Genomic DNA, 27,459 nt, shown 5'->3' on the forward strand with positions numbered 1-27,459 from the left:
GTTATAATATCAAGGTTGTGCCCTATTACGAGCAAGGGTTGGGAAGGAAGAAAACATGGTCTCATTCAATACAAAACATTAAAAATAAGAAATAAAACCGGGATTATATTAAAAAAATTATTAAAAAAATTTAATATGAAAGATTGTTTATCACAAGAGATTACACAAACCTATGAAGGTCAGATTGGGAAATATCACTTTCATATTTTCTAATACCCATACATAGGCTTATATAATTTTATGTGGCAAACAATCTCTTTGTACTAAATATTTTTTTAATTATAGTCTCAGTTTTTATTTCTTATTTTTAATTAATACTCTGCGGTTAAAACGTCCGGCGAGAGAGAAGCATGATGGCGCCGAGAGGGGACCGAGACTCATGCCGCCTGACTTAAAACACGTGCATAAACAGTGAAGGACGACCGGGAAGATTAAGTTTCCCTGCTGGGTGCGGATGCTATTAGGAAGTGGCTAGGACTGTCATAGCAGTTGCCGGTGAGAGTAGTGGCCAACGTACGTGCGAGCGGCCCCCACCTTAGCCCTTCCTCGAAAACCTTGACCGTCAACCCAACGCATCGTCTGGATATCACGCCCCACCTTAAATAACGAACAAATTAAATGTTATTCTTATATTTCATGGGGAAAAAACAGAGAAGGAGAAAGCATAGACAGAAATTAGTGGATTTGATCTGGGTCGCACGAGCCCACCTTCTCGCTTAATCTCATGTATTTTTTACTCCGTTACTTTCAGGTGGGTCTCTATACATGAATCCCAATGCACTCTTTATTTATTTATTACCACGGAAAGAGTTTCAAATGTGTTTGTGTATAAAAGTTGATGCCTGATAATATAATAATAACATAACAACAAAGAGAGTCATAAACTGAGGGCATTTTTATTGGTGGGAGAGAATCGGAGCGGCTGAAACACTCCCAAGTAACCCCATGAAGAGATGCGAAGTTTGATTAACTATTATATAGGATTGATTGGATCACAGTAAGGCTTTTCCATAATCCTCCATCTCCAGGGATCTTTTTCCAATGTACGTGGCTGGGATTATGACGAGGACCATGTCATGTATAGTTCTTTCCTAGTGGTCGTGAAACATGGCTCCTGGAAATGAAATCCCAGACATCGAGGGGATTATTGGAAAAGCACGCTTCCCATTACCGGAACACAGGTATCAAGCACCATGCATGAACAAGAGTAAGAAATAACGTCCAAGTATGGATCCTCGGAGCTGAGTATTCTCCAGTTATCCTGCACATAATCATGCGTCATCTTTACACATCGCAAGGGCCCCGACAAGCTTGTGCCGTGCATAACGGGGCTGTTGAATGTGGAGGCAGAGTTGTTGGAAGGGCCGGCTGGTGTTTTAGATGAGAAAGAAGCAGGCCCACAAGTTCAGAAGCAGAACCCCAATTGTGGCCGAGTATTGATGATATTGCATTTGCCAGGTTTGGATCGGACCCATGAAACGAGAATAGGAATCCAACAAGCGTCAAATCTAGTACTATCCGAACAATATTTACTGTTCTGATAATAACCCCAGTAATCAACTGAACTACCACAAACCTGACGAGGCGCTGGCATTTGGCGCAATCAACTAAACTCGGAGCATCGACTCGAAACTGTCTCCTGTGGTTTTATTTCATTTACATTTTTTCACTTCGGAAGTCCTTAACACACCGATAATGGTGAGCTTGTTATCAGTGACAATGTGTTACAGAATCAGAATTGGATCTGCTCGTATATTCCCACCCGGAAAACTGATTTATCTGCTATAGGGTTTAGTTTTTAAAAATCTGGCGGCCGAAACACCTTAGGAAAAATACTCTAATTTAAAAAGTGTTTACGTAGAAAACAAAACCATGATTTTGTAAAAACGCTTTTTAGAAGCACTTTTTCGCCAAATTGAGACAAACTCCTCCACATATTTATTTCGTATACTGTAAAAGTACTTTTAAAACCATAGTTTTGTTCTTACCTAAACATTCCTCATTATTTAACCATTTGAAAATCGACATTTGTTAAAAAAAAGAAAAACAAAAACAAAACCCATACTTAATAAAAATTATTAGGAAATGAGAAATAATGGCAGATGATATACTTCTTCCGTCCCTTTATAATATCCTTTTTTTTGAATGTGGATTTGTCCCTTTTTATAAAGTCTTTTTTGAGTGTTGTTGAATATTTAATACATTGTTATCTATTTTACCCCTCATAAATTTCATATATTGCATTTTCTCTCTCCATACATTCTCTCTCTATTTATCTATTATTACTTTATTAGCAGTATATTTAGAAAAAAAATACTTTTATTACATATTAATTGCTTTTAACTAATTTTAACTGTTTTTTTAAAAAACGTAATTTGACTAAAAGATTCTTATAATTAGAGACGGAGTAATATGTTATAAAATATATATATATACACAAATTATGTAAAATACGTTTATATATGAATTATTTAAGGGACCATGGCTTCCCACGGCAACTCCTAATCCAATACTGGGCCCAAAAAAGACAATTTCTGATCTGTCCTTAAATTTCACTCGCAGCATTCCTTCTCGAAGATTTGCCCAGACGTCGCTTCACACGTGACTTTGCTTGCCCAGCGAAATAAAATTCGTAAAGTTTAATATCTTTTTGACTGTTAGGTAACATTTGGCGCGCGCGTGAGCCATTCATAAACTGCCAACGAGAAAGGACATTGACTCGCTGTGCCATCCATCAATGTGGGTGTTGAATTTTGTGTCCCCGTGAGTAGGAAATTTTCGCTCAATATTCACCGACATGACGTCTCGGTTCATCAGGGCGTCGCTGATTCAGAATCCATTTTCATCATTCACACCTCTTGCGCAATCTGTAGAATTCCATGGCCATTCTTTCTTTCCTGGCTCTCCTTTCCTATGTACTTGTCATTTCTCTTCGAGCTTCCATGGCAGTTGATTCCATCCTTCAGCCTCGTTCTCAGATGAGTGGTGGCAAGAGATTAGGGTCCAAAGGCGGAAGCTTTGAACTTGGCTTCTTCACTCCTGGAAACTCTGGTAAACACTATCTGGGAATTTGGTACAAGAACATCCCAATTCAGACAGTAGTTTGGGTAGCAAACAGAGTCAACCCAGTCAACGATTCCTCTGCTGCAACCTTAACGCTAAACACTACAGGCAGTCTTGTCCTCACCCAAACGAGACTGTGGTTTGGTACTCAATTCCTGTGAAATAGTGCAGAATCCGGTAGCTGAGCTCCTAGATTCTGGGAATCTTGTGGTGAGAGATAAGGAAGAAGCAGACCCAGAAGCCTATTTGTGGCAAAGTTTCGACTTTCCAACTGACACACTATTACCAGAGATGAAATTAGGATGCGACCTAACCACAGGTTTGAATAGGCGTCTTACAGCTTGGAAGAGTCTGGACGATCCATCTCCAGGAGACATCTCTATGACTGTGGCCCTCAATAGTTATCCTGACTTTTATATGCTGAGAGGAGATTCAAAAATCTTCAGAACTGGTCCGTGGAATGGCATGGGATTTAGCGGCTCCCCAGAATTAAAGCCAAATCCTGTGTTTAGTTACACGTTCGTGTCCAACAAAAGCGGGGTCTACTATTCGTACAGTCTCAAGGATGACTCTGTAATCACAAGACTAACGATGAACCAATCCAAATCTGTTCGTTATCGTTATGTGTGGACAGAGACTGATAAAACCTGGAGGATTTATTCAACCATTCCACAAGACTATTGTGACACTTACGGGTTATGTGGACCCAATGGAAATTGTATCCTTTCTGATTCACCAGTGTGCCAATGCTTAGACGGGTTCGAGCCCAAGTCACCGCAAAAATGGAACTCAATAGACTGGTCTGATGGTTGTGTCAGGAAAGTAAAACTGAATTGTGAGGACAAAAAGAAGGTTGGGTTTCTCAAAGTGAGTGGGATGAAATTGCCAGATACTACTCATACTTGGTTGGATGAGACAATAGGCCTGGGAGAATGCAGACAAAAGTGCTTGAACAACTGTTCTTGTATGGCCTACGCAAATTCAGATATAAGAGGACAAGGTGGTGGTTGTGCCATGTGGTTTGGAGATCTGATTGACATCAGACAATTTTCTGCTGGGGGACAGGATCTGTATATTCGGATGGACGCTTCAGAACTAGGTAGGGTCTATATCTTTCCCTTATCATGGCTTCCTTTTTTTTAAATTTTTTTATTTATGAAATCTCAAGTTCATTCTTACAACGTGTAGTTTAGCCCTTGCTTCTTCTTCTGATGTTCCTCCTCCTCGTCTTTTTTGGCCTCGTCTTTTCTCCTGTTTGTTGAAGGCTCACAAAATGAGGGCAGGAAGAAGATGACAATAGCAGCCGCTACCATTATACCCGTTGTTGTTTTTGGGATGCTTTTATTTGGGATGTGTTATATCAGAAATGCGAAAAGAAAAATGAATGGTAAGATCACTTGCTCATTTTTAAGGCTGCATTTTCTTTCTGGCTTTTCATTGAGTTTTGATGACTTACATTCTAGGAAACTAGTTGAAACAGAAAACATCTTCCTAATCAAATTAGAGTAATCTATAGGACAAGAAATTTTTCAGTAATCTAAGTACTGTACATATAACTTTTTCCCGTGTTATTTATCTATATTTATCTTAAACTTATTTCCCCAAGTGATTCACCTCTTAGAATGCTTGCTCTGCATATGAAAATGAAGTGTTTTCCATTTGAACCCCAAGAAAGATAGAGGATGTTGGAAGAGTTACAAAGTTTTACCCCGGCAGGAAAAACTGTTTAAGCTTAATATTCATTTAAATCATCTTGTCATGGTTGTATGTTTTAACAAAGGTAAATTTGTCAATTTTGCCAGAGGAACCAAAAAATTTAGGAGCGCAAAGTAGTGAAGGACAAGAGGAAGATCTGGACCTCCCATTGCTTGACATCTCTGAAATATCTACAGCGACTGATAACTTCTCGATGAAAAAGAAGATTGGTGAAGGCGGCTTTGGACCTGTATACAGGGTAAGATTCTGGATGAAATATAAGAAACAAGTAACAACCTATAAAAACTATATCTAGCTCCCATGTATTGAAAAATTATTCATGTGCAGGGACGATTGGAAAATAAGCAAGAAATTGCAGTGAAAAGGCTTTCAAAAATTTCAGGACAAGGAGTCAATGAGTTCAAGAATGAAGTGAAACTGATTGCAAAACTTCAACACCGAAATCTTGTCAAATTGCTTGGATGCTGCATACAAGAGCAAGAGAAAATGCTAGTCTATGAATACATGCCTAATAGTAGCTTAGACTCCTTCATATTTGGTATGAGTACTGCAAAATGGTTGACATTAGGATGCCTGTTATTTTGAATATAATGCATTTGAAACTTATGAAACTTGAGCTTCTAAAAATAAACAATCAACATGGATGGAACAGATAACGATAGAAGTAAAGTGCTCAATTGGTGTAAGCGGTTTAGCATTATTTGTGGGATTGCTCGAGGTCTTCTATATCTTCATCAAGATTCTAGATTAAGGATTATTCATAGGGATCTCAAAGCAAGCAACATTTTACTAGATGATGAGTTGAATCCCAAAATATCAGACTTTGGGTTAGCTAGATCTTTTGGAGGCGACCAGATTGAGGGAAGCACAAACAGAGTAGTAGGGACTTAGTGAGTACTTCAAAGCAATCATACTATATAATTTTTATCATATATCTAGTATGTACTAACAATTTTTATTGTGAATGTGTTTTTGTAGTGGCTACATGTCACCAGAATATGCTGCCGACGGGTTGTTTTCAATAAAATCTGATGTTTTCAGTTTTGGTGTTTTGTTGTTAGAGATAATAACTGGTAGAAAAAGTAAAGGCTTCTATCATGCAGACAATACTAATAACCTTGTTGGTCATGTAAGTACCTTGTATAAATTTTTTGTCTACCGTTGCAAAGTTGATATTGACAAGTAAATTTCTTGTTTCAGGCATGGACACAATGGAAAGAAGGAAGGGTTCTAGAACTCATTGACAAAAATATTGAAGACTCATGTAATGAACCGGAAGTATTGCGTTGTATACACATTGGCCTTTTGTGTGTTCAGCATGATCCTGAAGATAGGCCTACTATGTCAATGGTGGTTCTAATGCTAGGAAGCAATATGGAATTGACAGAGCCCAAGCAACCTGGTTTTTATGCGAGAAAACTGTCGATTGAAACAAGTTCTTCTTCAACTCAGTTAGAACATGTATCTGCTAATGAAATGACAATTTCTCAATTAGAAGCTCGATAATATTTTGAGTATGTTTAGGATGTTGTACTTGGATTGGTAATTTGAAAATTTCTTGACTTTACTTCAGACCTAACTAACTTGCTATAAACTCTTTTTTTTTTTCCTCCACTTGTTATTACCTGGTATCCTTTTGGGAGAAAATGGAATGTTTCCAAGTTTGCAATATCTAAATTATAGTGAATAATTTAGTGCCTTGAAAGTTTTTTTAATTTGATATTGTAAATTCTTATCCATTCAAAATATCTTGATTTGCTCTGGTAAATTTTATTTTACCTTTTTCTTCCTTATCTTTACAAGGAATTCGGGGGATAAACTAAAGCATTTAAACCACGAGGTTATCATAAAGACTTTGGCATAAGCTAAAAGAGCATCTTGCCCTGCTTAGAAAGCTATATACAGCTTCACCCTCAAGGCAATGCAACTGACTCGGTCAATGAAAAAACCTTGCCTGTAATTATTGGTAGCTTTTAGCTGACCTGTTATTGGAAACTAGCTAAAAATTAAGATTAAAAAAAAGAAAAGAAAAAAGGAAAAGTCAATCAACGGGATGATGATAGTCAATCTTCATCATAGATTGAAGAAGAAGGCAACAATAACATAGACTAACGGCGTTTGAAATTCAAGTCAAGACTTAAGAAATAAGTCCCCTTTAGCTGCTGAGATGAGCCCCCTAGTGTCCTGGTTCGTATGGGCGACGGCATGTGACCCTACCAAGCATTGTTTAGAATAGGAATTGTCTTTGCACGGCAATAACTGCTGCTATGATATTGTCCCATTTTATACGTTTCAAAATAGTGAACCTCAAATCGTCAAATCCACTGCTTTGTACATAACAGTATACAAGGCGGTGGAAATCACCTTGTATTTTCAGCTTAACAGTGTCGAGTTCAGTCATTTAAGTTTTAAGGCTTACAGTCACTTGCTAAAATCTTTCGTCTCATGGAACGAGGAGAACACAAGTTAGTACGCAAGATTTTAACAGAAATCATTAAGATTAGTCCTCACTAAGGCTTTTCAACTCATATATCTTCAAAGGCCGATTCCCTCATTCAACACGTTAGTTGATAGTCAAAGCACAGTGCGTCGCAGCCAACCCCAATAATTGTTCTTATTCATTCCCATATCTTCATTCATTTCTGTCATATTCATCCATGTCGGGTGCAACGGATTTTTGTGGGGAGAAAATCATGTCCAATGGGCCCTGCTGTAGTTATTGGGGTTGAAATATTAGACATCAACGTTGACTCTTGACTTTGTGGTAGACACTAATGAATTGGAAGCAAATATTATATTTCCACAAAATCTCAGTGCCGCTGTCATGAGGATATATAACTGTGACGACCAATGGGAGTTAGCATAATGCGTACGCCGCACCATACCTATAACTCAATCACTGACATTATATCTTATTCGTCAGCCACAGCTTCATCATCAAATTTAGCCACTATACAGAGTGGTGCAAATTACCTTGTATTATTTTGATGGGTATTCTTTGCTTCCTGATTATCAATACTTATTTACTCCCTTCCTTCTCAGTTTCAGTAGCAGTAGATTCCATTGCTCCGACCCAGTTCATAAGAGATGGCATGACCTTAGTTTCTCAAGGTGGAGACTTTGAACTTGGTTTCTTCAGTCCTGGAAAATCAAAGAAACGCTACCTTGGTATTTGGTACAAGAATGTCCCAATTCAGACAGTAGTTTGGGTCGCAAACAGAGTAAACCCAATCAACGGTTCATCAGGTATTCTAACATTAACCGCCAGCGGCAACCTTGTCCTGCGCCAAAATGACACTGTCGTTTGGCAGGCAAACTCAGAGAAAACAGCACGTAATCCAGTGGTGCAGCTCTTGGATTCTGGCAATCTGGTATTGAGAGAGGAAAACGAAGCAAATTCAGAAAATTATTTGTGGCAAAGCTTTGACTTTCCGTCGGATACATTAATGCCAGGTATGAAATTTGGATATAACCTGAAGAAAGGAAAGAACTGGACTCTCACAGCTTGGACGAGTCCAGATGATCCCGCTCCAGGAGACTTCTCTTGCGTTACAGATACCCATAACTATCCAGATTCTGCACTAATGAGAGGAGATAAGGTTTATAGCAGATTTGGACCCTGGAATGGTCTCCACACAAGTGGCTCACCGGACGTGAAACCCAACCCTGTTTATTACTTCAAATTCATCTACAATAAGGAAGAGATCTCCTACACATACTATCTGACAAACAGTTCTGTATATTCAAGGATAGTAATGAACCAAACGGATTACATTCGGTATCGATATGTGTGGGTGGAAGCTAATCAAAACTGGATGGTTTATAAATCAAAGCCAGTAGACTACTGTGACCATTATGGTTTGTGTGGAGCCAATGGGAACTGTATCATCACTGAGTCACCAGTTTGTCAGTGCTTAAAAGGGTTCAATCCTAAGTCACCACAGGCGTGGAATTCCATGGATTGGTCTGCTGGGTGTGTCCGAAATGAACCTCTGAATTGCTCTGAGGATGGTTTTATCAAATTGCAAGGATTGAAAGTGCCAGATACAACCCATACTTGGCTTGATGAGACAATGGCCTTAGAGGAATGTAGACAGAGATGCTTGAATAATTGTTCTTGCACGGCCTTCACAAATTCAGATGTAAGAGGACAAGGGATTGGGTGTGCCATGTGGTTTGGTGATCTTATGGACATCAGACAGTTTGCTTCTGGAGGACAGGATCTGTATGTGCGAATGGCTGCTTCAGAATTAGGTGGGGACATGCATAAACTTTATCACTTTATTGTTCTTCAATTGTTTTTTACTATGAAGGATCCTTTTCCATTTTTCAAAAATTCAGTTTCCCTCTTTCAATTAGTTAATTGAACAGTCTTTTTGTTTGATCTGTCTCAACCATGAAGAAGTGGGAAATCGACGCAGAAAGAAATTGATAATAATAGTTGCTACCACCATTGCTGCAACTTCAGGGATGCTTCTAGTTGGATGTTACTTTATTTGCAATGTCCGCAGAAACATGACTGGTAAATTTACTTTATTATTATTCTTTTGCATGTGTGACAAATTTATATGAGCTTCGTTTCATGCTCGTGAAATAACTGAACACTTTTCTTCTAATTTTGCAGATAAAGCAAAAATCAAAGAAGAAGATCAACACAGTGAAGGATCTGAAGATGATGCAGACCTCACTTTGCTTGACCTGCCCACGATAGCTGATGCCACTAACAACTTTTCGTTGGAGAACAAAATTGGACAAGGTGGATTTGGAACTGTATATAAGGTAATTCTACATTATTGTCAGTAGCTTGATGATTGAAGATTAATTAAAGATGTGACAATCTACCTGTATCACGGGTGTAATGCATTGCAGTCCTATACTTATCTAATGTATCAATACAATCACAACGTAATTGTGCAGGGAAAATTAGTGAATGGGAAATTAATTGCAGTAAAGAGACTCTCTATGAGCTCAAGACAGGGATTAATTGAATTCAAGAATGAAGTGAGACTAATTGCAAGACTTCAACACCGAAATCTTGTAAAACTTCTTGGTTGCTGCCTTCAAGGACAAGAGAAAATGCTTGTTTATGAGTACATGCCAAATGGAAGCTTGAACTCCTTTATTTTTGGTACTAATATAACAAAATATCTCTGATTTTTAGTGTCATTATATATGTTGCAACTCATGAAAAAAATATTTTAAATTAGAGAAAATGTTATTTACTTTTAATGGGATTTGTAACAGATGAAAATCGAGGTAAGTTGCTGGATTGGCCAAAACGTTTTAACATAATTTGCAGTATTGCTCGAGGTCTCATGTATCTTCATCAGGATTCGAGATTGAGAATTATTCATAGAGATTTAAAGGCAAGTAATATTTTACTTGATGAAAAGTTGAATCCAAAGATATCAGATTTCGGCATGGCTAAAACCTTTGGTGGAGAGCAAATAGAAGGCAATACAAATAGAGTAGTGGGTACCTAGTAGTATTTTTTTGTTTAATTTACTCATACCAAGTTTTTTGAACAACTAGAGTCCACCACTAGCTAGCTTCTAACTATTATTTTCAAAATGATATTTGTAGTGGTTACATGGCACCTGAGTATGCAGCGGACGGATTATTCTCAACAAAATCTGATGTGTTCAGCTTTGGTATTCTGGTAATGGAAATTATATATGGGAAGAGAAACAGAGGGTTCTATAATGCAGACCGTTCTCATAACCTCATATGTCATGTAAGTGTACGAGACATTTTTCCTGATCATATTACTCTATGAAGTGACAAATGATAAGGAAGTTCGTGTTTTCAGGCATGGTTGCTGTGGAAAGAAGGGAGGGCTCTAGAACTGATAGACAGAAACATAGAGGAGACATACGTTGTATCAGAAATAATGAGATGCATCCACATTAGTCTTCTGTGTGTGCAACAGCATCCTGAAGACAGACCCAGCATGTCTTCTGTTGTTTTGATGTTGGGGAGTGAGAATGAGTTGAATGAGCCTAAACAACCTGGTTTCTTTACGGGGAAGGCTACATCAGAAGCAAGTTCATCATCAAGTCATCAAATGCAGTCTGGTTCAACTAATGAAATAACACTCACCTTACTAGAGGCTCGGTGATAATTACAGGAAAACGCAGTAAAAGTCAAGCGGTACATTCCCTTTGTGTGTGTAAAGTGGACAGGAGGACTAAAAAGTCCTTCTTTGTATTGAATCCTACGGAATAGATGAATTTGTCTTGTTTCACGCTGTCACCATGTTGGAACACTGTTGTTTTAGCCAAATTTCTTGCTTGTCATGGATTACCAGAACTACGCTTGAAGAAGAATTGAAAGATTTAGATCTAAGATCCATGGCCACCCAAGAAAGGGAAGAAGATTTGGCCTTGAGATCATAGCGGATGCTCAAAATGTGTATCTATTTATGGATTTAAGACTTGAACATGTTCTTTCGACTACATGAAACCTGAAAATAAAACCGACATTTTGATCCACCAATGAGTCGGTCTCTGTGCGACGAGATATAATATCGTAAAACAGCAAGGACCACTTGGGCATAATTTTTCAAGAAATGATGTTAGAATAAGGTATTTAGCTTCAACTCAAGTGTAATTTAACTATTCTCTGCTCTAATCGATTTGGTCTTCTTTGCACGTGACACGTGTGACATACAAGTGTCTATATAAGAGATGTACATTTTAACGGGATATCCATTTACTTTTACCCTTCTTTCACAAGAGATTTTGTACAGGTACCCATCAAACCCATAGTTTTCTGGGGAAAAAAAGAAAACAAAATTTAACATTTAAGGCTAATCTCCCGTGTTTGGATGGTAAGAAAATTAGGGCAAGGAAAAAAAATTTATTTTGAAGTAAATAATTAATAAATAAAATCCAAAAATTAATTTTATTTTAGTTTGACTGTTATTTTTTTTTTATACAGAAATAAAATTCTCATATAAATTTTAATTATAAGAATTATATTATAATTATAAATTATAAATGAAAATAAAAGAGCTTATTGGATGGATGGATTGCCTCGTACACTCAAATATTCAACTTTTTGTTTTGAAAAATAATGTCATTTCAATATCTCTGGGATGGAGATGAATGAATTCTTTTTCTCTGGAAATATGATCAACATATTGGAGCTTCCGGCGGTCGCAGTTAGTACTTTTAAATACGAAACCTTGTTTAAAAAAAAAAAAGGACGTTTTGATCATTCAGTTGCGGTCTCTAGCACATGGGAGAGGCTCGTCTTTCTACCTTTTAGCACGAAAAGATATACAAGTGATGCAGAAGAAGGATCACTCGTGCAATATTGTCAAGAAATTTGAAATTCACTATTAAAAAAAAAGAAAAAAAAGCTATACTTTGACGGCTACGCATCCAACCGACAATTCTTTTAAAAAAACTATTCATGGCTCTCAAGCTTAATCCACATCCTTTGTTGATACCTAATACATCTAAAGTCCCTATCGGCCTCTGAGCTTTAATTGCCCAACCACTATGTGTCCTATGGCAGCCGCAGTTGACTTGTGCTTGACTTGTTACACCCTCTTATCCTGGGCAGATGGATGGATTAATTGCCTCACAGATAAGCTTGTTTCTCCATCTAAAACCTGACAGTTTTCTGCAATTCCATGGATATTGTTCATTTCATTACTGTTGTTGTTTCCATACTTATCTCTTCTTTACAAGCTTCTGGGGCAGTTGATTCCATCCTTCAGCCCAATTCCTTAATGACTGATGGCATGACATTAGTGTCCAAAGGTGGAAGCTTTGAACTTGGCTTCTTCAGTCCTAGAAGCTCTGGTAAACACTATCTGGGAATTTGGTACAAGAACGTCCCCATTCAGACAGTTGTTTGGGTAGCAAACAGAGACAAATCAATCAATGGTTCCTCTGTCACTGCTAAATTAATGCTCAACAGCACAGGCAACCTCGTCCTGGCCCAAGATGACACTATTATTTGGAATTCAACTTCTCTGAAACAAGTGCAGAATCCAGTGGCTGAGCTCTTGGATTCTGGAAATCTTGTGGTTCGAGATGAGAAGGACGATGATCCAGAAGCATATTTGTGGCAAAGCTTTGACTACCCAAGTGACACACTGCTCTCGGGGATGAAATTGGGATATGACCTGAGAACAGGTTTGAATAGACGTCTAACAGCCTGGAGGACTCCGGAAGATCCATCTCCAAGTGACTTTTATCTAACTCTAGCCCCCCGTGACTATCCTGAATTTTATATAATGAAAGAAGGTTCAAAGTTCTTCAGAAATGGACCATGGAATGGCGTGGGACTTAGTGGCTCACCAGAACTGAAAGAGAATTACATTTTCGATTTTGAGTTCGTATCCACAAGAAATGAGGCTTTCTATCGGTACACCCTCAAGAATAGTTCTATAATCTCAAGGTATACGATCAACCTAACTGAGCAAGCAGATATTCGCTATGTGTGGTTGAAAGGTGATGAAAATTGGAAGCTTTATGCTAAAAAGCCTAGTGATTACTGTGACCAATATAAGCTGTGCGGGCCCAATGGGAAATGTGTCATTACTGAATCACCCCCCTGTCAATGCCTTAAAGGGTTCGTGCCTAAGTCACCACAGAAATGGAACTCAGTGGACTGGTCCGATGGATGTGTCCGCAATAAACCTCTAAACTGCTCTGAAAAATACGCAGACAAGTTTATGAAAATGGAAGGGTTGAAATTGCCGGAAACTACAAATTCTTGGCTTGATGAGACAATGAACCTAGTGCAATGCAGAGAGAAGTGCTTGGATAATTGTTCTTGCATGGCCTACACTAATTCAGATATCAGAGGGGCAGGCAGTGGTTGCGTCTTGTGGTTTGGTGATCTAATTGATATCAAGTATTATGCATCAGGAGGACAGGTTTTGTATGTTCGAATGCCTGCTTCAGAATTAGGTGAGGACTTTTATTATTTTGCTTTATTTGGTACATTTTCATGCTTGAATTTTCACCCGAGTTTCTTTGTGCATGAATCATTCAACCACGGTTATGCAGAACCTGGGAGAAATAAAAAGTTGATAATGATCGTTGCCATCACCATTGCTGTGATTTTATGCATTCTTTTAGTTGGGAGCTATTTCATTTACAGAGTCTGCAGGAAGAGGATTGGTAAAGTTCCTTACTCCTATTTTTAAATCTCAGTCAAGTCCCACTGCTTCGGGCTGCTTCTTAGAAATGCTGTGTCCATATCTATTATTCGTAGGTATGGGTTGGGATTTAGGTAGCTTACCATTTAGCAAGATGAAGAGGGGAATTCCTTCCTGATCGTCTTGTTCTGTATTTGATCTTGTCCTATAACCAGTTAGTTAATTGTTGGTGATGGGAACTTAAAAGAAAATATATTCACACTTCTGTATATGTGTTTATTTATCCTCACCCTCTGCTTCTAAACTAGAATTTGACTTTTTTTAATCTTGTCCAACTTAAGGTGGGCTTGAATGATGTTGAGAGCACCAATGGGCCGACTACTTTAAGAAGTCTCTTCGCCCTCTTGCGCCTCTCTTCTTCTTCATCTTCCTCTCTGCTTCCTTCTGAACATTCCCTGTTTCATTTAATTTTCTAGACTTTATTTTCATTGCATCTCCAATAATATTTGGTCTTGCATCAAATATTTACAATTATATAAATCTGTCAAATGCACTTCCAGTAATGAAACCCTATAGCTTCATAAATTTGACTCTTCTTGTGCAAATTTTCTCTGTGCTTTTAATTTAGTTGAGGGGTGTTCATTACAGCTACATTAGTCACTTATGTTCCCTTGGCCTTTAGAGCAATTATGTATAGTCATCGTCTTGCCCTTACTCAAATTCCATGCTTCTTTCAGAGAAATCAAGAAATGCAGGAGTTGAAATTCAAAACAATGAAAGAGATGATCTAGATCTCCCACTGTTCGATCTTCCAACAATAGCACAAGCCACTGAAAATCTTTCAGAGAAGAACAAAATCGGAGAAGGTGGATTTGGACCTGTATATTGGGTAATTCAATGTTTGAGTCATGAACTTCGAATAATCAGATGTTATAAATAGTATTTTTTTTCAGTACTCTCAAAAATTTCAACACGCAGGGAAAGTTACTAAATGGACAAGAAATTGCTGTGAAGAAGCTTTCAAGAAGATCAGAACTTGGATTGATTGAATTCAAAAATGAAGTAAAATTTATAGCCAAACTCCAACATCGAAATCTAGTAAAACTTCTTGGCTGTTGCATTCATGAACACGAAAAGTTGTTGGTATATGAGTACATGCCAAATAGAAGTTTGGACTCCTTCATTTTTGGTATGAAGACAAGAAAATTTATAATTACATCATTTATTTTGGTACTGATATTTAAATTTGAATTCATAATTCTAATGAGATAAATAATTTACTCTTTTATGTCTATAGATGAAACCAAAAGGAAATTGTTGGACTGGTTTAAGCGCTTCCACATTATTATGGGTATTGGTCGAGGTCTTTTATATCTTCATCAAGATTCAAGGTTACGAATCATTCATAGAGATTTGAAAACAAGTAACATTTTACTTGATGATAAGTTGATTCCAAAAATATCAGATTTTGGGTTAGCTAAAACTTTTGGAGAAGAGGAAAAAGAAGGCAGTACAAAGAGAGTAGTGGGCACTTAGTAAGTTTCTTGACCTAATCTTACTTTTAGCCTACTTCCCAACTTTCCATGTCTAATTTGTTCTAATCTCCTCATGCATGTTTTGTAGTGGATACATGGCTCCTGAATACGCAGCAGATGGGCTATATTCAGTGAAATCCGATGTTTTTAGTTATGGTATATTAATGCTAGAAATTATTAGTGGAAAGAAAAACAGAGGATTTTATCTAGAAGACTCAACACACAATCTTGCTAGTCATGTGAGTACTTCAGATACGATATCGTAAAATTTATTGAATGTCAAACTAAAAGATGATAATTGATATATAAGATGTATATTTCAGGCATGGTTACTATGGAAAGAAGGAAAAGTTTTAGAATTGCTTGACAAGAACATGCAGGAACTGTGCAATGTATCAGAAGTAGTAAGGTGCATTCATGTGAGTCTGTTGTGTGTGCAACAAAATCCAGATGATAGACCCACCATAGCATCTGCAATTTTGATGTTGGAAAGTGAAGTGGCACTCCCTGAACCTAAACAGCCTGGTTTCTTTCCTGGCGTGGGCTCACTCAAGGAGCATACTTCTAGCCCAAATCAGAAGGAATGCAGCTCAACCAATAAATGTCAATGACCTTACTTGAAGCCAGATGAATTTGATTGTGGTGGCTTGAAGTTTAAAGCAACTAACTATATGTGCTTTAGAATGTACACATAAATAAATTGATTGTTTGGAGATTGCCTTGCTATTGTTATAAAAAACCATTGCAGCAGAATCGAGTTGAATGAGGAATGATGTTGAAGACGACTGAAACTTTTGGGTTTCGAACTGTCACATTTGCAACATAAATCAAGGCGTGTTGGTAAGCAGATATTATGCAAACTAGATACATGTCGAAGAATCTTAAGCCAAATGAAATGTGTGTGTGTGTGTGAGAGAATCAGGTATAGGAGTTCAGCATAAATAATGCATAGATAATAAATTGTTGAAATGAATATAAGTTAGAAATAGTATATTGCTGAGGTTAAACGTTCTGTGAAAGTTATAATCTATGTTACCTTCTCCAGAGCATCTTCGGGTTTGTGCCTTGATGACTGCAGTAACAAAGTGAGATCAATGCAAGTGTTCTTGGCTGGATGATGTAGTGAGCGCGGTTAAATACGAGCGAAGAATATATATATATGCACGCGCGCGCGCGCGCACACACATATTGATGATTGTTTCAGTTTCAGTACACTTCTGGATTACTTGTATGGCTTTATCTAGACAATTTCTTCGTGTTATATAGAATCTAAAAGATAAGCCGCACCATTTTAAAAATTATAAATATCGGCACTTGTTAAACATATATATATATAGAGAGAGACACACACACATAATTGGCTTCTTTGAATGTACAAGCAAAACCATCTTGGTCCTAACTTCGATGCAGGACAACAAAGAGAACGCAAAATAAACAAATACTCTACACAAATACATCAAATATCAATAATAATATAAGGAATTAAGTATTGAAGCTTTTTTTGGAATCAAAACAGCGATTTAAAATTATGTTGACTAAAAAATAAAATGTTGTTAAAAATATAAGGACTAATAATTATATTAATCTTGATAACTTAATATAATAACATTTTTGAGAAACTAATTATTAACTAAATGCGACGCGTTTAAATATCAAAGCCTTCAAAATAAGTTAGCGTTTTAACAAAAGTAGTAGGCCAGGATTTAAAAAGTATTATATATTTAAATTTTTTTATTTTTAATATTGGTATTAATAATTTTTTGAAGTAGATTTTTAAATATTTTTTTATAAGTATAGATATCCTCTTATTAAAGACAATCATGTTCGAGACACTGTCGGATACTAAGTGTAGGCATCTCTTTCAGTAGGAATTGAAACCTTAATTTATCATATTGTGAAAAATAGCTCCTCCTGCTAGACCCAATTCCCATTAGCCTCTTTAAATTTTTAAATATTAGATATAGAGACTAGGATAGAAAATAATGCAACGCATTTTAAAAGAAAAGGGGTAACACATTTTGGAGAGAAAAGGCCCATTGGTGGAACAAGAGATAAGACGGAGGATGTTGGAAACTTGGAATGAGGGGGCCCACACAATAACTGAGTCCGCCCCTACTTCACAGGAAAAACTGAAATTTGGACCCATCACTCTTGGCGGTCCTGGGCAAATTGATGTTATACCCAGGAGGAGATATAGTGATATACGCGGTAAAGCAACAGGAACAACGACTGGAAATTGGAAATTCATGACGGCTAAACTTAGGGGTACTCTCGTGAAATCCTACTCGTACATTTAAGTCTTAAGTCATACAAAGATTCATCGCTTAATCCACTCCCTTTGTGAATACACATACGTTTAAAGTTCCTGTTCGCCTCTGAGCTTTGATTTCCCATCCACTATGTGTCCTATGACCGCTGCCGTTGACTTGTCATAACCTCTCATCTCGGGCACTGGTAGGCTGATGGCCTCACTGATAAGCTTGTTCCTCCATCTAAAATCAAACAGTTTTCTGCAACAAGAGGAATTTAGCTTGTATTGGCCTTCCCTATAGACTCTACAATTCCATGGACATTGTTTCTTTCATCACTACCGTTGTTTCCATACTTGTCCCTTCTTTCCAAGCTTCTGTGGCAGAAAGTTCCATCCTTCAGTCTAATTCCCCAATGAGTGATAGCACGAGAATATTTTCTAAAGGTGGAAGCTTCGAACTTGGCTTCTTCACTCCTGGAAACTCCGGTAAACAGTATCTGGGGATTTGGTACAGAAGCATCCCAATTCAGACAGTTGTTTGGGTAGCAAACAGAGATAACCCGATCAATGGTTCATCTACCACTGCTACTTTAACACTCAACAGCACAGGTAGTCTTGTCCTCACCCAAAATGATAGTGTTATTTGGTACTCAACTCCTCTGAAACCAGTACAGAATTCAGTGGCTGAGCTCCTAGATTCGGGAAACCTTGTGGTACGACATGAGAGAGGCCAGAACTCAGAAGCCTATTTGTGGCAAAGCTTCGACTATCCGACTGACACACTGCTCTCGGGGATGAAATTGGGATGCGACCTAAGAACAGGTTTAAATAGACGTCTAACATCTTGGAAGACTCCAGAAGATCCATCTCCTGGTGATTTTTCTATAACTGTCGACCCTCGTAATCATCCTGAATTATATATACTGAGAGGAAAATCAAAGTTCTTCAGAACTGGACCTTGGAATGGCGTGGGATTTGGTGGCTCCCCGGAACTGAAACAAAATCCTATTTTTGATTTTGGGTTCGTATCAACTAGAGATGAGATATACTATTATTGGCACAGCCTCAAGAATAGTTCTGTTATCTCAAGGTATGTGATCAACCAAACTGAGGAGGCTCGAATTCGATATGTGTGGACGAAAGGTGAGGAAAATTGGAAGAGTTATACTAAAAAGCCTAGTGACAATTGTGATCAATATAAGTGGTGTGGACCTAATGGGGAATGTGTTATCACTGGATCACCCCCATGCCAATGCCTAAAAGGGTTCACCCCCAAGTCACCTCAGAAATGGAACTCAGTGGACTGGTCTGATGGATGTGTCCGCAATAAACCTCTGAACTGCTCTGAAAATGGCACAGACAAATTTATAAAATTGGAAGGATTAAAAGTGCCTGAAACTACAGACGCTTGGCTTGACAAGGCAATGAACCTAGAGCAATGCAGAGAGAAGTGCTTGGAAAATTGTTCTTGCATGGCCTATACTAATTCAGATATTAGAGGGGGAGGTAGTGGTTGTGCCTTATGGTTTGGTGATCTAAATGATATCAGATCTTATGCATCTGGAGGACAGGATCTGTATGTTCGAATGCCTGCTTCAGAATTAGGTGAGGACTTCTATTTTCCGCTTTATGTGGTATATTTTCATGCTTGAATTTTCACCCCAGTTTCTTTGCGCATGAATCATTCAACCACCGTTATGCAGAATCTGGGAACAATAAAAAGTTGATAATGATCGTTGCCATCGCCGTTGCTGTGATTTTATGCATGCTTTTAGTGGGGGGCTATCTCATTTGTAAAGTCTACAGGAAGAGGATTGGTAAAGTTCCTTACTCTTATTTTTAAATTTCAAACAAGTCCTACTCTTTTAGATTTCTTCTTAGAAATGCGATAGTTGTTATGATTTCATAAGGCAAGATTGGCCATGTTCATATCTAGTACTTCTCCAATCCTAAATATAAGACCCATTTTGTAGTATAATTTACATACAAAATGAGTTTATATTTAAGATTGAAGGAGTATTTGTAAATATGGGTTAGGATTATGATACCACACTACTTAGCAACATGAACATGAGAATTCCTTCATGATCATCCTCTTTTGTATTTCATTCAGTCCTCGAATCAGTTAATTAATTGTTGATGATGGGAACCCAGCGGGAAAAAAATTCACACTGCAATGTTTGTGCTTATTTAACCTCACACCCTATACTTCTTAAGTAAAATTTGATTTCCCCCCATGTTGCAGTAGTCACCGGTGTTTTTCCTTGGCCTTTAGAACAATTATGCACAAGGTCATAACTAAATCCCTTGCCCTTACGCAGATTCCATGATTTTTTTTTTTCAGAGAAATCAAAAAATGCAGAAGTTGAGATTCAAAACAATGAAAGAGAAGATCTAGATCTCCCACTGTTTGACCTTCCAATAATAGAACAAGCCACCGAAAATTTTTCAGAGAAGAACAAAATCGGACAAGGTGGATTTGGACCTGTATATTGGGTAATTCAATGTTTGAGTCATGAACTTAGAATAATCACTGTGTATTTTATGAATAGCACAATTTCAGTACACTCAAAAAGTTCAAAATGCAGGGAAAGTTATTAAATGAACAAGAAATTGCTGTGAAGAAGCTTTCAAGAAGATCGGAACTAGGATTGATTGAATTCAAGAATGAAGTAAAATTTATTGCCAAACTCCAACATCGAAATCTAGTAAAACTTCTTGGCTGCTGCATCCATGAACAAGAAAAGTTGTTGGTATATGAGTACATGTCAAATAGAAGTTTGGACTCCTTCATTTTTGGTATGAAGACAAGAAAATTTATAATGATATGAAGTATTTTAGTAGCAATAGTCAAACATTGCATGACCCTTCAAATTTGAATTGATAATTCTAACAAGAGAAATAACTTCCTCTTTTATGATAATAGATGAAACCAAAAGGAAATTGTTGGATTGGTTTGAGCGCTTTCACGTTATTATGGGTATTGGACGGGGTCTTTTATATCTTCATCAAGATTCAAGGTTACGGATAATTCATAGAGATTTGAAGGCAAGTAATATTTTACTTGATGACAAGTTAATCCCAAAAATATCAGATTTTGGGCTAGCAAAAACTTTTGGAGAAGAGGAAAAAGAAGGTATTACAAAGAGAGTAGTGGGCACTTAGTAAGTTTCTAGACTCAATCTTACTTTAGCCAACTTCTTAACTTTTCATGTCTAATTTGTTCTAGTCTTCTCATGCATGTTTTGTAGTGGGTACATGGCTCCTGAATACGCAGCAGATGGGCTATATTCAGTGAAATCTGATGTTTTTAGTTATGGTATATTAATGCTAGAGATTATTAGTGGAAAGAAAAACAGAGGATTTTATCTAGAAGACTCAACACACAATCTTGCTAGTCATGTGAGTACTTCAGATACGATATTGTAAAATTTATTGAATGTCAAACTAAAATATGATAATTGATATATAAGATGTATATTTCAGGCATGGTTACTATGGAAAGAAGGAAAAGTTTTAGAATTGCTTGACAAGAACATGCAGGAACTGTGCAATGTGTCAGAAGTAGTAAGGTGCATTCATGTGAGTCTGTTGTGTGTGCAACAAAATCCAGATGATAGACCCACCATAGCATCTGCAATTTTGATGTTGGAAAGTGAAGTGGCACTCCCTGAACCTAAACAGCCTGGTTTCTTTCATGGCATGGGCTCAATCAAAGGGCATACTTCTAGCTCATCAGGTCAGAAGGAATGCAGCTCAACCAATGAAATGACAGTGAGTTTACTTGATGCCAGATGAATTTGATTGTGATGGCCGTAAGTTTCATGCAACCATGCTTTATAATGTACACATAAATAAATTGATTGTTTGGAGATTCTCTTTGGGGTTGCTGTTGAGTTGAATGCGGAGTGATGTTGATGATGAATAAAATTTGTGGGGTTTGAGCTGTCACATTTACAACATAAATGTAGATATTATGCAAACTAGATATATCAAGTGTATGAATTTGGCACATATAATGCATAGATAATAATTAAATTGTTGAAGGAAATAAAAGCTAGAAATAGTAATGAATCACAAGGCCCGTTCATTGACCTATCTCAGTACCTAAAACTGTATGTTGTTCTTCATCCATGTACTCTGTTCAATAGTTACATTTCAGTTTTACTAAGCATTTGATTTCTTTATGGTACAAGATCCTTCGCTCTATTATTATTATTTTTTTTGGGGGCAAAACGATCACTACGAAATCAACATAAATTTTTACAACAGTCCTTAATTTCTTATATTATTTTATATCTTTGTTTTCTTCTACGACTGTCTGGCAGTGCTTTTAGAATTTCTTGTGATCAATATATATATATATATATATATATATATATATTAAATTCCTAAACTCTAGCATACGTACACTTCTGGATTAGTTGTATGGTTTTATCGAGACAATTACTTTATGTTACATAGAATCTAAAAGATAAGATGTATATTATTGACGCTTGTTAATATTTTTATACAATTAGCTTCTTTGAATGTAGCATGTATTTTTAATTTTATTCTAAAAAACTATCTTTGCACATGACTTTGACCCAGAAGGACAATGAGAAGGCAAAATAAAAAAAGTCTACCCACCAGCATCAACAATAATACAGCGAATTAAGTATTAATTAACGCTTCCCTTAGAACCAGTCAAATACATTATCTATCTGTAATGTCTTTCAAGCAAGCCAAAAAACTTTTGGAGAAAAATTACTCTTGCGCTTCTGTACCCCTTGCGCGATCACCAAGACCAACTCAATTTCACTGTTCCAAGTCAGCGTGGCTCCGACCCAAACAAAACCTAAAATTGACAAATCGCAAGCCACTTTGGATCTGTTTTGTGTCAGCATCGTATGAGCAGCCCAACATGTATAAGAAAGGTCGAGCAAAATAACTTTTCCTCCTTCGATTTCCCTCGACTTTCAATGGACCTTCTTGGTTCGTTGAGCATCTTTGCTTGTGTTCTTCTTCACATCCTCCAGCTTTCCATTGCAGCTGATTATCTTCGTGAGTCGCAGTTCATCAAGGACGATGGAACCACGTTGGTTTCAAAAGGTGGAACCTTTGAACTCGGTTTCTTCACTCCTGGTACTTCCAACAAACGCTACCTTGGTATTTGGTACAAGAATATCCCGGTTCAAACCGTTGTCTGGGTTGCAAACCGCATCAACCCAATCAACGATTCCACTGTTACCTTAACTATGGCCACTTCCGGCAATCTTGTCCTGTCCCAGAACAGCACTATTCTTTGGTCAACAAATTCCACGGCTCAGGCACAGAGTCCCACCTCCCGGCTCTTGGATTCTGGGAATCTTGTAGTGATCGATGAGAATGCAGGAAAGCCAGAAGCTTACTTATGGCAAAGCTTTGATCATCCGTCTGATACGTTATTGCCAGGTATGAAATATGGATGGGACTTAAGAAATGGTTGGGCGTGGTCTTTAACAGCTTGGAAGAGCCCGGATGATCCATCTCCTGGAGATTTTACCAACATTTTAATGCTTCATAACTACCCCGATTCGTATATAATGAAGGGAACCAACAAATTTTACCGATTTGGACCGTGGAATGGCTTGCGAGGGAGTGGTTCTCCCGAAGTGAAGACCAACCCTGTTTTCGAATACACCTTTGTTGACGATGGGGACGAGAACTACTTCATGTTCAACCTCAAAAATAGTTCTGTATTAACAAGACTGGTATTGAACCAAACAGATTCTGCTCGCTATCGTTATGTATGGCTGGAAACTGAGAAAAAATGGACTATTTACTCGAAAAAGCCAGTAGACTTCTGCGACACCTATGGCCTCTGTGGAGCAAATGGGAACTGCATAATTACTGAATCTCCAGTGTGCCACTGTTTAAAAGGGTTCAACCCTAAGTCACCACAACATTGGAATTCGGCGGATTGGTCTGGTGGGTGTGTGCGAAATAAACCTCTGAACTGCTCTGAAAAACACAAACATGGGTTCGTTAAATTCACGGGCTTGAAGGCACCCGACACGACGCAAACTTGGCTGGATGTGACAATGAATCTAGAGCAATGTAGACAAAAGTGCTTGGAAAATTGTTCTTGCACGGCTTTTGCTAATTCAGATGTCAGAGGCGCAGGTAGTGGTTGTGCTTTATGGTTTTGTGAACTAACTGATATCAGATATTATGCATCTGGGGGACAGGATCTGTACATTCGAATGGATGCTTCAGAATTAGGTAAGAATTTCTACTTTCCCCTTAATACATTCATTTTCATGTTCCTTAGAGTGATTTAAACCATGGTTACAGAATCTGGGAAAAAAAAGAAGTTGATAATGATCGTTATTATCGCCATTGGTGCAAGTTTTGGAATGCTTTTAGTTGGGGGCTATATCATCTACAGAGTCCGCAGAAACAGGACTGGTAAGAGTTTCTTTCTCCAATAAATCATACAAAAAAGTTACCAATGTACTGATCTGTTATTTGTGAATTTCATGCTAAAAATGTAAGGTACAATTGAAAGAAAGGGATGTAGTCATCTGGATTGGTTGAGATGACAGTACCTTTTAACAGACTAACAGGAAACTAATTCATACTTAATGATGTTCCTTGACTTAGTAAACTATTAGGCGGCTATGATAAATTTGCAGGAGATGATTCAAACTACTCCTCCGGTCCTTAATATAAGACCAATTTAACTAATTTGATTAGATTAAGGAAGTTAGGTAAGTTAGTTAATCATAAGAAAAGTGACACATTTTTCCTAAAACACCATAATCATTTTTCTTAATACCTCCTTCTCCCTCTTCTACTTGATTATGGTTGAGGGAGTATCCATAGGGATAATTTAGAGAAAATTGATAAATATGAGAAATGGGTCTTATATTTAAGACTAAAACTAACTCAAGAATTGGGTTCTATATTAAGGATCGGAGGAGTACTATATTGTTTATGTTTGTTTATTTATTTATAACATCCACGCGGCTTGACCAAATGCTATCAAAATCGTGTTGACTGAAAGATTTGTTGCTTTAATGATTTGTCAATTTAACTTGCTTTTCAATATATGATTGTATTCCATTTCATTAACTTCCCTCTCTTGCTTGTGCAAAAAGCTAATGCTTTCCTTCCATGATTTCAGAGAAATTAAAAAATATAGAAGTTCAAATTCAAAACGATGACGCTAACGATGCAGATCTCCCAATATTTGATCTGCCAACAATAGCAAGAGCCACTGATAATTTCTCGGAGAAGAACAAAATTGGGCAAGGTGGATTTGGACATGTATACTGGGTAATTTACTATATGAATCATAAACTAAGAGCAATCATCTATATATGTAGTATAACTATAAAAAGATATGCTCATTCATGTCTTCATGCAGGGAAAATTATCAAATGGGCGAGAAATTGCTGTGAAAAGACTATCAAGAAAATCAAGACAAGGATTGACTGAGTTTAAAACTGAAGTGAAGTTTATTGTGAAACTACAGCATCGAAATCTTGTAAAACTTATTGGCTGTTGCATTCACGAACAAGAAAAAATGTTGGTGTATGAATATATGCCAAACAAAAGTTTGAATTCCTTCATTTTCGGTACCTTCTCTTCTGCCAATGACTCTTCTATCTTTTATATTCGGTTTTATCATTTCACTGAATGTTTTCAGTACCAATAATTAAATAGCTTATTCAGTCTTGAAATTAACCATTGCGACTAAAGAACAAATTCACCTTTTGATGTTGACAGATGAAAGTAGAGGAGAGTTGTTAGATTGGTCGAAACGCTTTGGTATTATTATGGGGATTGGTCGAGGACTTGTGTATCTTCATCAAGATTCAAGACTACGAATTATTCATAGAGATTTAAAAGCAAGTAACATTTTGCTTGATGATAAGTTAATCCCCAAAATATCAGATTTTGGATTGGCAAAAACTTTTGAAGATGAGGAGATAGAAGGCAATACAAAAAGAGTAGTAGGGACTTAGTAAGTTTCTCATCCAAGCCTTACTTTCAAGCAAACAAATTCCAATCTTTCCATATCTTTACCAATTACTTTGTTATAAACTTCTAATGGCTATATTTTGCAGCGGGTATATGGCACCAGAATATGCTGCTGATGGGTTGTACTCAATAAAATCTGATGTATTTAGCTATGGGATATTAGTGCTGGAGGTTATATGTGGGAAGAAAAATAGAGGATTTTATGTTGAAGAATCCAAACATAACCTTATTGGTTTTGTGAGTACCGTAGATACAATTTCACCAACTTCTTTTAATGTCATATTGAAATAAAATTGATAAACAATTTGTATGTGTTTTCAGGCATGGATGCAGTGGAAGAAAGGGAGGGCTTTAGAATTGGTTGACAAAAACATAAAGGACGAATTATGTAATGAATCAGAAGTATTAAGGTGCCTTCATGTGAGTCTATTATGTGTGCAGCACAATGCAGAGGATAGACCCACCATAGCATCTGCAATTTTGATGTTGGAAAGTGAGATTGAACTTCCTGAACCTAAACAACCAGGATTCTTTAATGGCAACGATTCATTCCAACCACATAGTTCAGACTCAAATCAGAAGGAACACAGCTCAACCAATGAAATGACAGTTTCCTTACTTGTAGCCAGATGAATCTGATAATGGTGGTGAGCAGTAAATTTAAACGTTTATTGCAACTATATTAAGAATGTACAGCTGAATTGAAAATCATTATATTGTCTGGAGATTGCCTAAAAGATTGGTGTACAGAATTGATTTGAACGTGTTGAAGACGAGTGAAATTTTTGGGGCCCTGAGCTCATGTAAAATTAGGAGGAGAGAGATATATAGTAGCGCTATATGATAAACAGATAAACCAAGAAATTAAAATAGTTTTTGCAATGTTAAAAGATAAATTTGGCCAAGTTGGTTTGGTCCATATGTTATACAAATTGTTTGACTAAACTTCTGGGTATTCGTATGCTTCTGCTTTCTGTCATACAAGATACTTTTATTTCACCCTACTTGGATTAAAAGAAAACGGTGGATGATGATCCGATTATTGCTTTGAGTTGCGGAACTTCATTTTAAGGGGAAGCGTATGATATATGAGTTCACAATATTGTCTTGGTCTTAACCTTTTTTCTTTCCTTATATTGGGTGGGCACTTTGAATACATCCAGAAACAATCCCTTTCTTATTTGTTTGATATAAAATAGTGGGAACTAAAGTTTGAAAGATGATGGCAGAAAATAAAAAATTTTAGTTGGTGACATGGGACAAGGTGCAGCCTGCAAGACAGTTATACACAGTGCACAACTTAAAAATATAAAAAAATTATAATGAGGTCTCAAAAAAAAAAAATTACAAAACAAATTTTAAAAGTTATCATTTTTTATTCTAAAATTTGTCATTAGGGCTGTTTAAATTATTATTGAGACTTTTTAATAATTATTTTTTTTCTTAAGGTCTCATTGTAATTATTTCTTAAAATATCCATACTAATTTGGTTATATTATCTGTGTATCGAATACAAGTCCATTTGTTCCCCTGGAAGAATCTTGGAGAGGTCTTATTACGAACCTTTTTGGTGATATTGCGTGCTTTTTTCAAATGCTTGTTCCTGGAAGCTCGAACTGCATATTTAATTTGCGGGCTTTGACGTTAACGGTGGATTAATAAACGAACAATGTGAAGCTGGCTAATGCAAAATAAAAAGTCAATCAAAATTATAGTCTTATATACGATATTGAAGATTGAGCGGTTGATTTCTTTAATCGTATTCCGTG

At 37.0% G+C, this 27,459-nt stretch overlaps 3 protein-coding genes and 1 pseudogene across 4 annotated transcripts; all 4 read left to right on the top strand.

The window, feature by feature from the left end:
- The first annotated feature begins 2,796 nt into the window (after window positions 1-2,796).
- Window positions 2,797-6,456, top strand: LOC114720344 (G-type lectin S-receptor-like serine/threonine-protein kinase At4g27290; annotated as a pseudogene).
- Window positions 6,457-7,670: 1,214 nt separating this feature from the next.
- Window positions 7,671-10,906, top strand: LOC114720345 (G-type lectin S-receptor-like serine/threonine-protein kinase At4g27290). 2 transcript variants are annotated; one of them, XM_028905991.1, is made up of 7 exons: window positions 7,671-9,033; window positions 9,182-9,301; window positions 9,404-9,558; window positions 9,697-9,907; window positions 10,024-10,261; window positions 10,363-10,513; window positions 10,589-10,906. In XM_028905991.1, exons 1-7 carry the CDS (start codon window positions 7,767-7,769, stop codon window positions 10,895-10,897), a joined length of 2,451 nt encoding a protein of 816 aa, XP_028761824.1. In that variant the 5' UTR covers window positions 7,671-7,766; the 3' UTR covers window positions 10,898-10,906. The 2 variants fall into 2 exon arrangements, with proteins under 2 accessions (XP_028761824.1, XP_028761825.1); XM_028905992.1 differs by having other exon boundaries at window positions 9,248-9,301.
- Window positions 10,907-12,410: 1,504 nt separating this feature from the next.
- On the top strand, window positions 12,411-21,565 carry LOC114720341 (uncharacterized). The gene is made up of 14 exons (XM_028905987.1): window positions 12,411-13,706; window positions 13,806-13,919; window positions 14,635-14,786; window positions 14,876-15,086; window positions 15,195-15,432; window positions 15,521-15,671; window positions 15,756-16,035; window positions 17,939-19,288; window positions 19,387-19,500; window positions 20,028-20,179; window positions 20,272-20,482; window positions 20,610-20,847; window positions 20,935-21,085; window positions 21,170-21,565. The coding sequence occupies exons 1-14, from the start codon at window positions 12,419-12,421 to the stop codon at window positions 21,479-21,481; spliced, it is 4,962 nt and encodes a 1,653-aa protein (XP_028761820.1). The 5' UTR covers window positions 12,411-12,418; the 3' UTR covers window positions 21,482-21,565.
- Window positions 21,566-22,243: 678 nt separating this feature from the next.
- LOC114720343 (G-type lectin S-receptor-like serine/threonine-protein kinase At4g27290) lies at window positions 22,244-26,563 on the top strand. The gene is made up of 7 exons (XM_028905990.1): window positions 22,244-23,926; window positions 23,999-24,112; window positions 24,831-24,982; window positions 25,074-25,284; window positions 25,436-25,673; window positions 25,777-25,927; window positions 26,012-26,563. The coding sequence occupies exons 1-7, from the start codon at window positions 22,573-22,575 to the stop codon at window positions 26,321-26,323; spliced, it is 2,532 nt and encodes an 843-aa protein (XP_028761823.1). The 5' UTR covers window positions 22,244-22,572; the 3' UTR covers window positions 26,324-26,563.
- Window positions 26,564-27,459: the final 896 nt, after the last annotated feature.

This window comes from Neltuma alba, unplaced genomic scaffold, assembly GCF_004799145.2.
Source record: "Neltuma alba isolate B1F8T4 unplaced genomic scaffold, ASM479914v2 tig00011973_pilon, whole genome shotgun sequence".
NCBI classification, from domain to species: Eukaryota; Viridiplantae; Streptophyta; class Magnoliopsida; order Fabales; family Fabaceae; genus Neltuma; species Neltuma alba.

Excerpts from the sequence above, each read along its gene's own strand:
- LOC114720345 (XM_028905991.1), top strand. The coding sequence starts at position 7,767 with ATGGGTATTCTTTGCTTCCTGATTATCAATACTTATTTACTCCCTTCC. Across the intron at positions 9,034-9,181 it reads AATGGCTGCTTCAGAATTAG|AAGTGGGAAATCGACGCAGA; the intron begins GTGGGGACATGC and ends TCAACCATGAAG. Across the intron at positions 10,514-10,588 it reads CTCATAACCTCATATGTCAT|GCATGGTTGCTGTGGAAAGA; the intron begins GTAAGTGTACGA and ends TCGTGTTTTCAG.
- LOC114720341 (XM_028905987.1), top strand. The coding sequence starts at position 12,419 with ATGGATATTGTTCATTTCATTACTGTTGTTGTTTCCATACTTATCTCT. Across the intron at positions 13,707-13,805 it reads AATGCCTGCTTCAGAATTAG|AACCTGGGAGAAATAAAAAG; the intron begins GTGAGGACTTTT and ends ACGGTTATGCAG. Across the intron at positions 13,920-14,634 it reads AGTCTGCAGGAAGAGGATTG|AGAAATCAAGAAATGCAGGA; the intron begins GTAAAGTTCCTT and ends TGCTTCTTTCAG.
- LOC114720343 (XM_028905990.1), top strand. The coding sequence starts at position 22,573 with ATGAGCAGCCCAACATGTATAAGAAAGGTCGAGCAAAATAACTTTTCC. Across the intron at positions 24,983-25,073 it reads GATTTGGACATGTATACTGG|GGAAAATTATCAAATGGGCG; the intron begins GTAATTTACTAT and ends GTCTTCATGCAG. Across the intron at positions 25,674-25,776 it reads AAAAGAGTAGTAGGGACTTA|CGGGTATATGGCACCAGAAT; the intron begins GTAAGTTTCTCA and ends TATATTTTGCAG.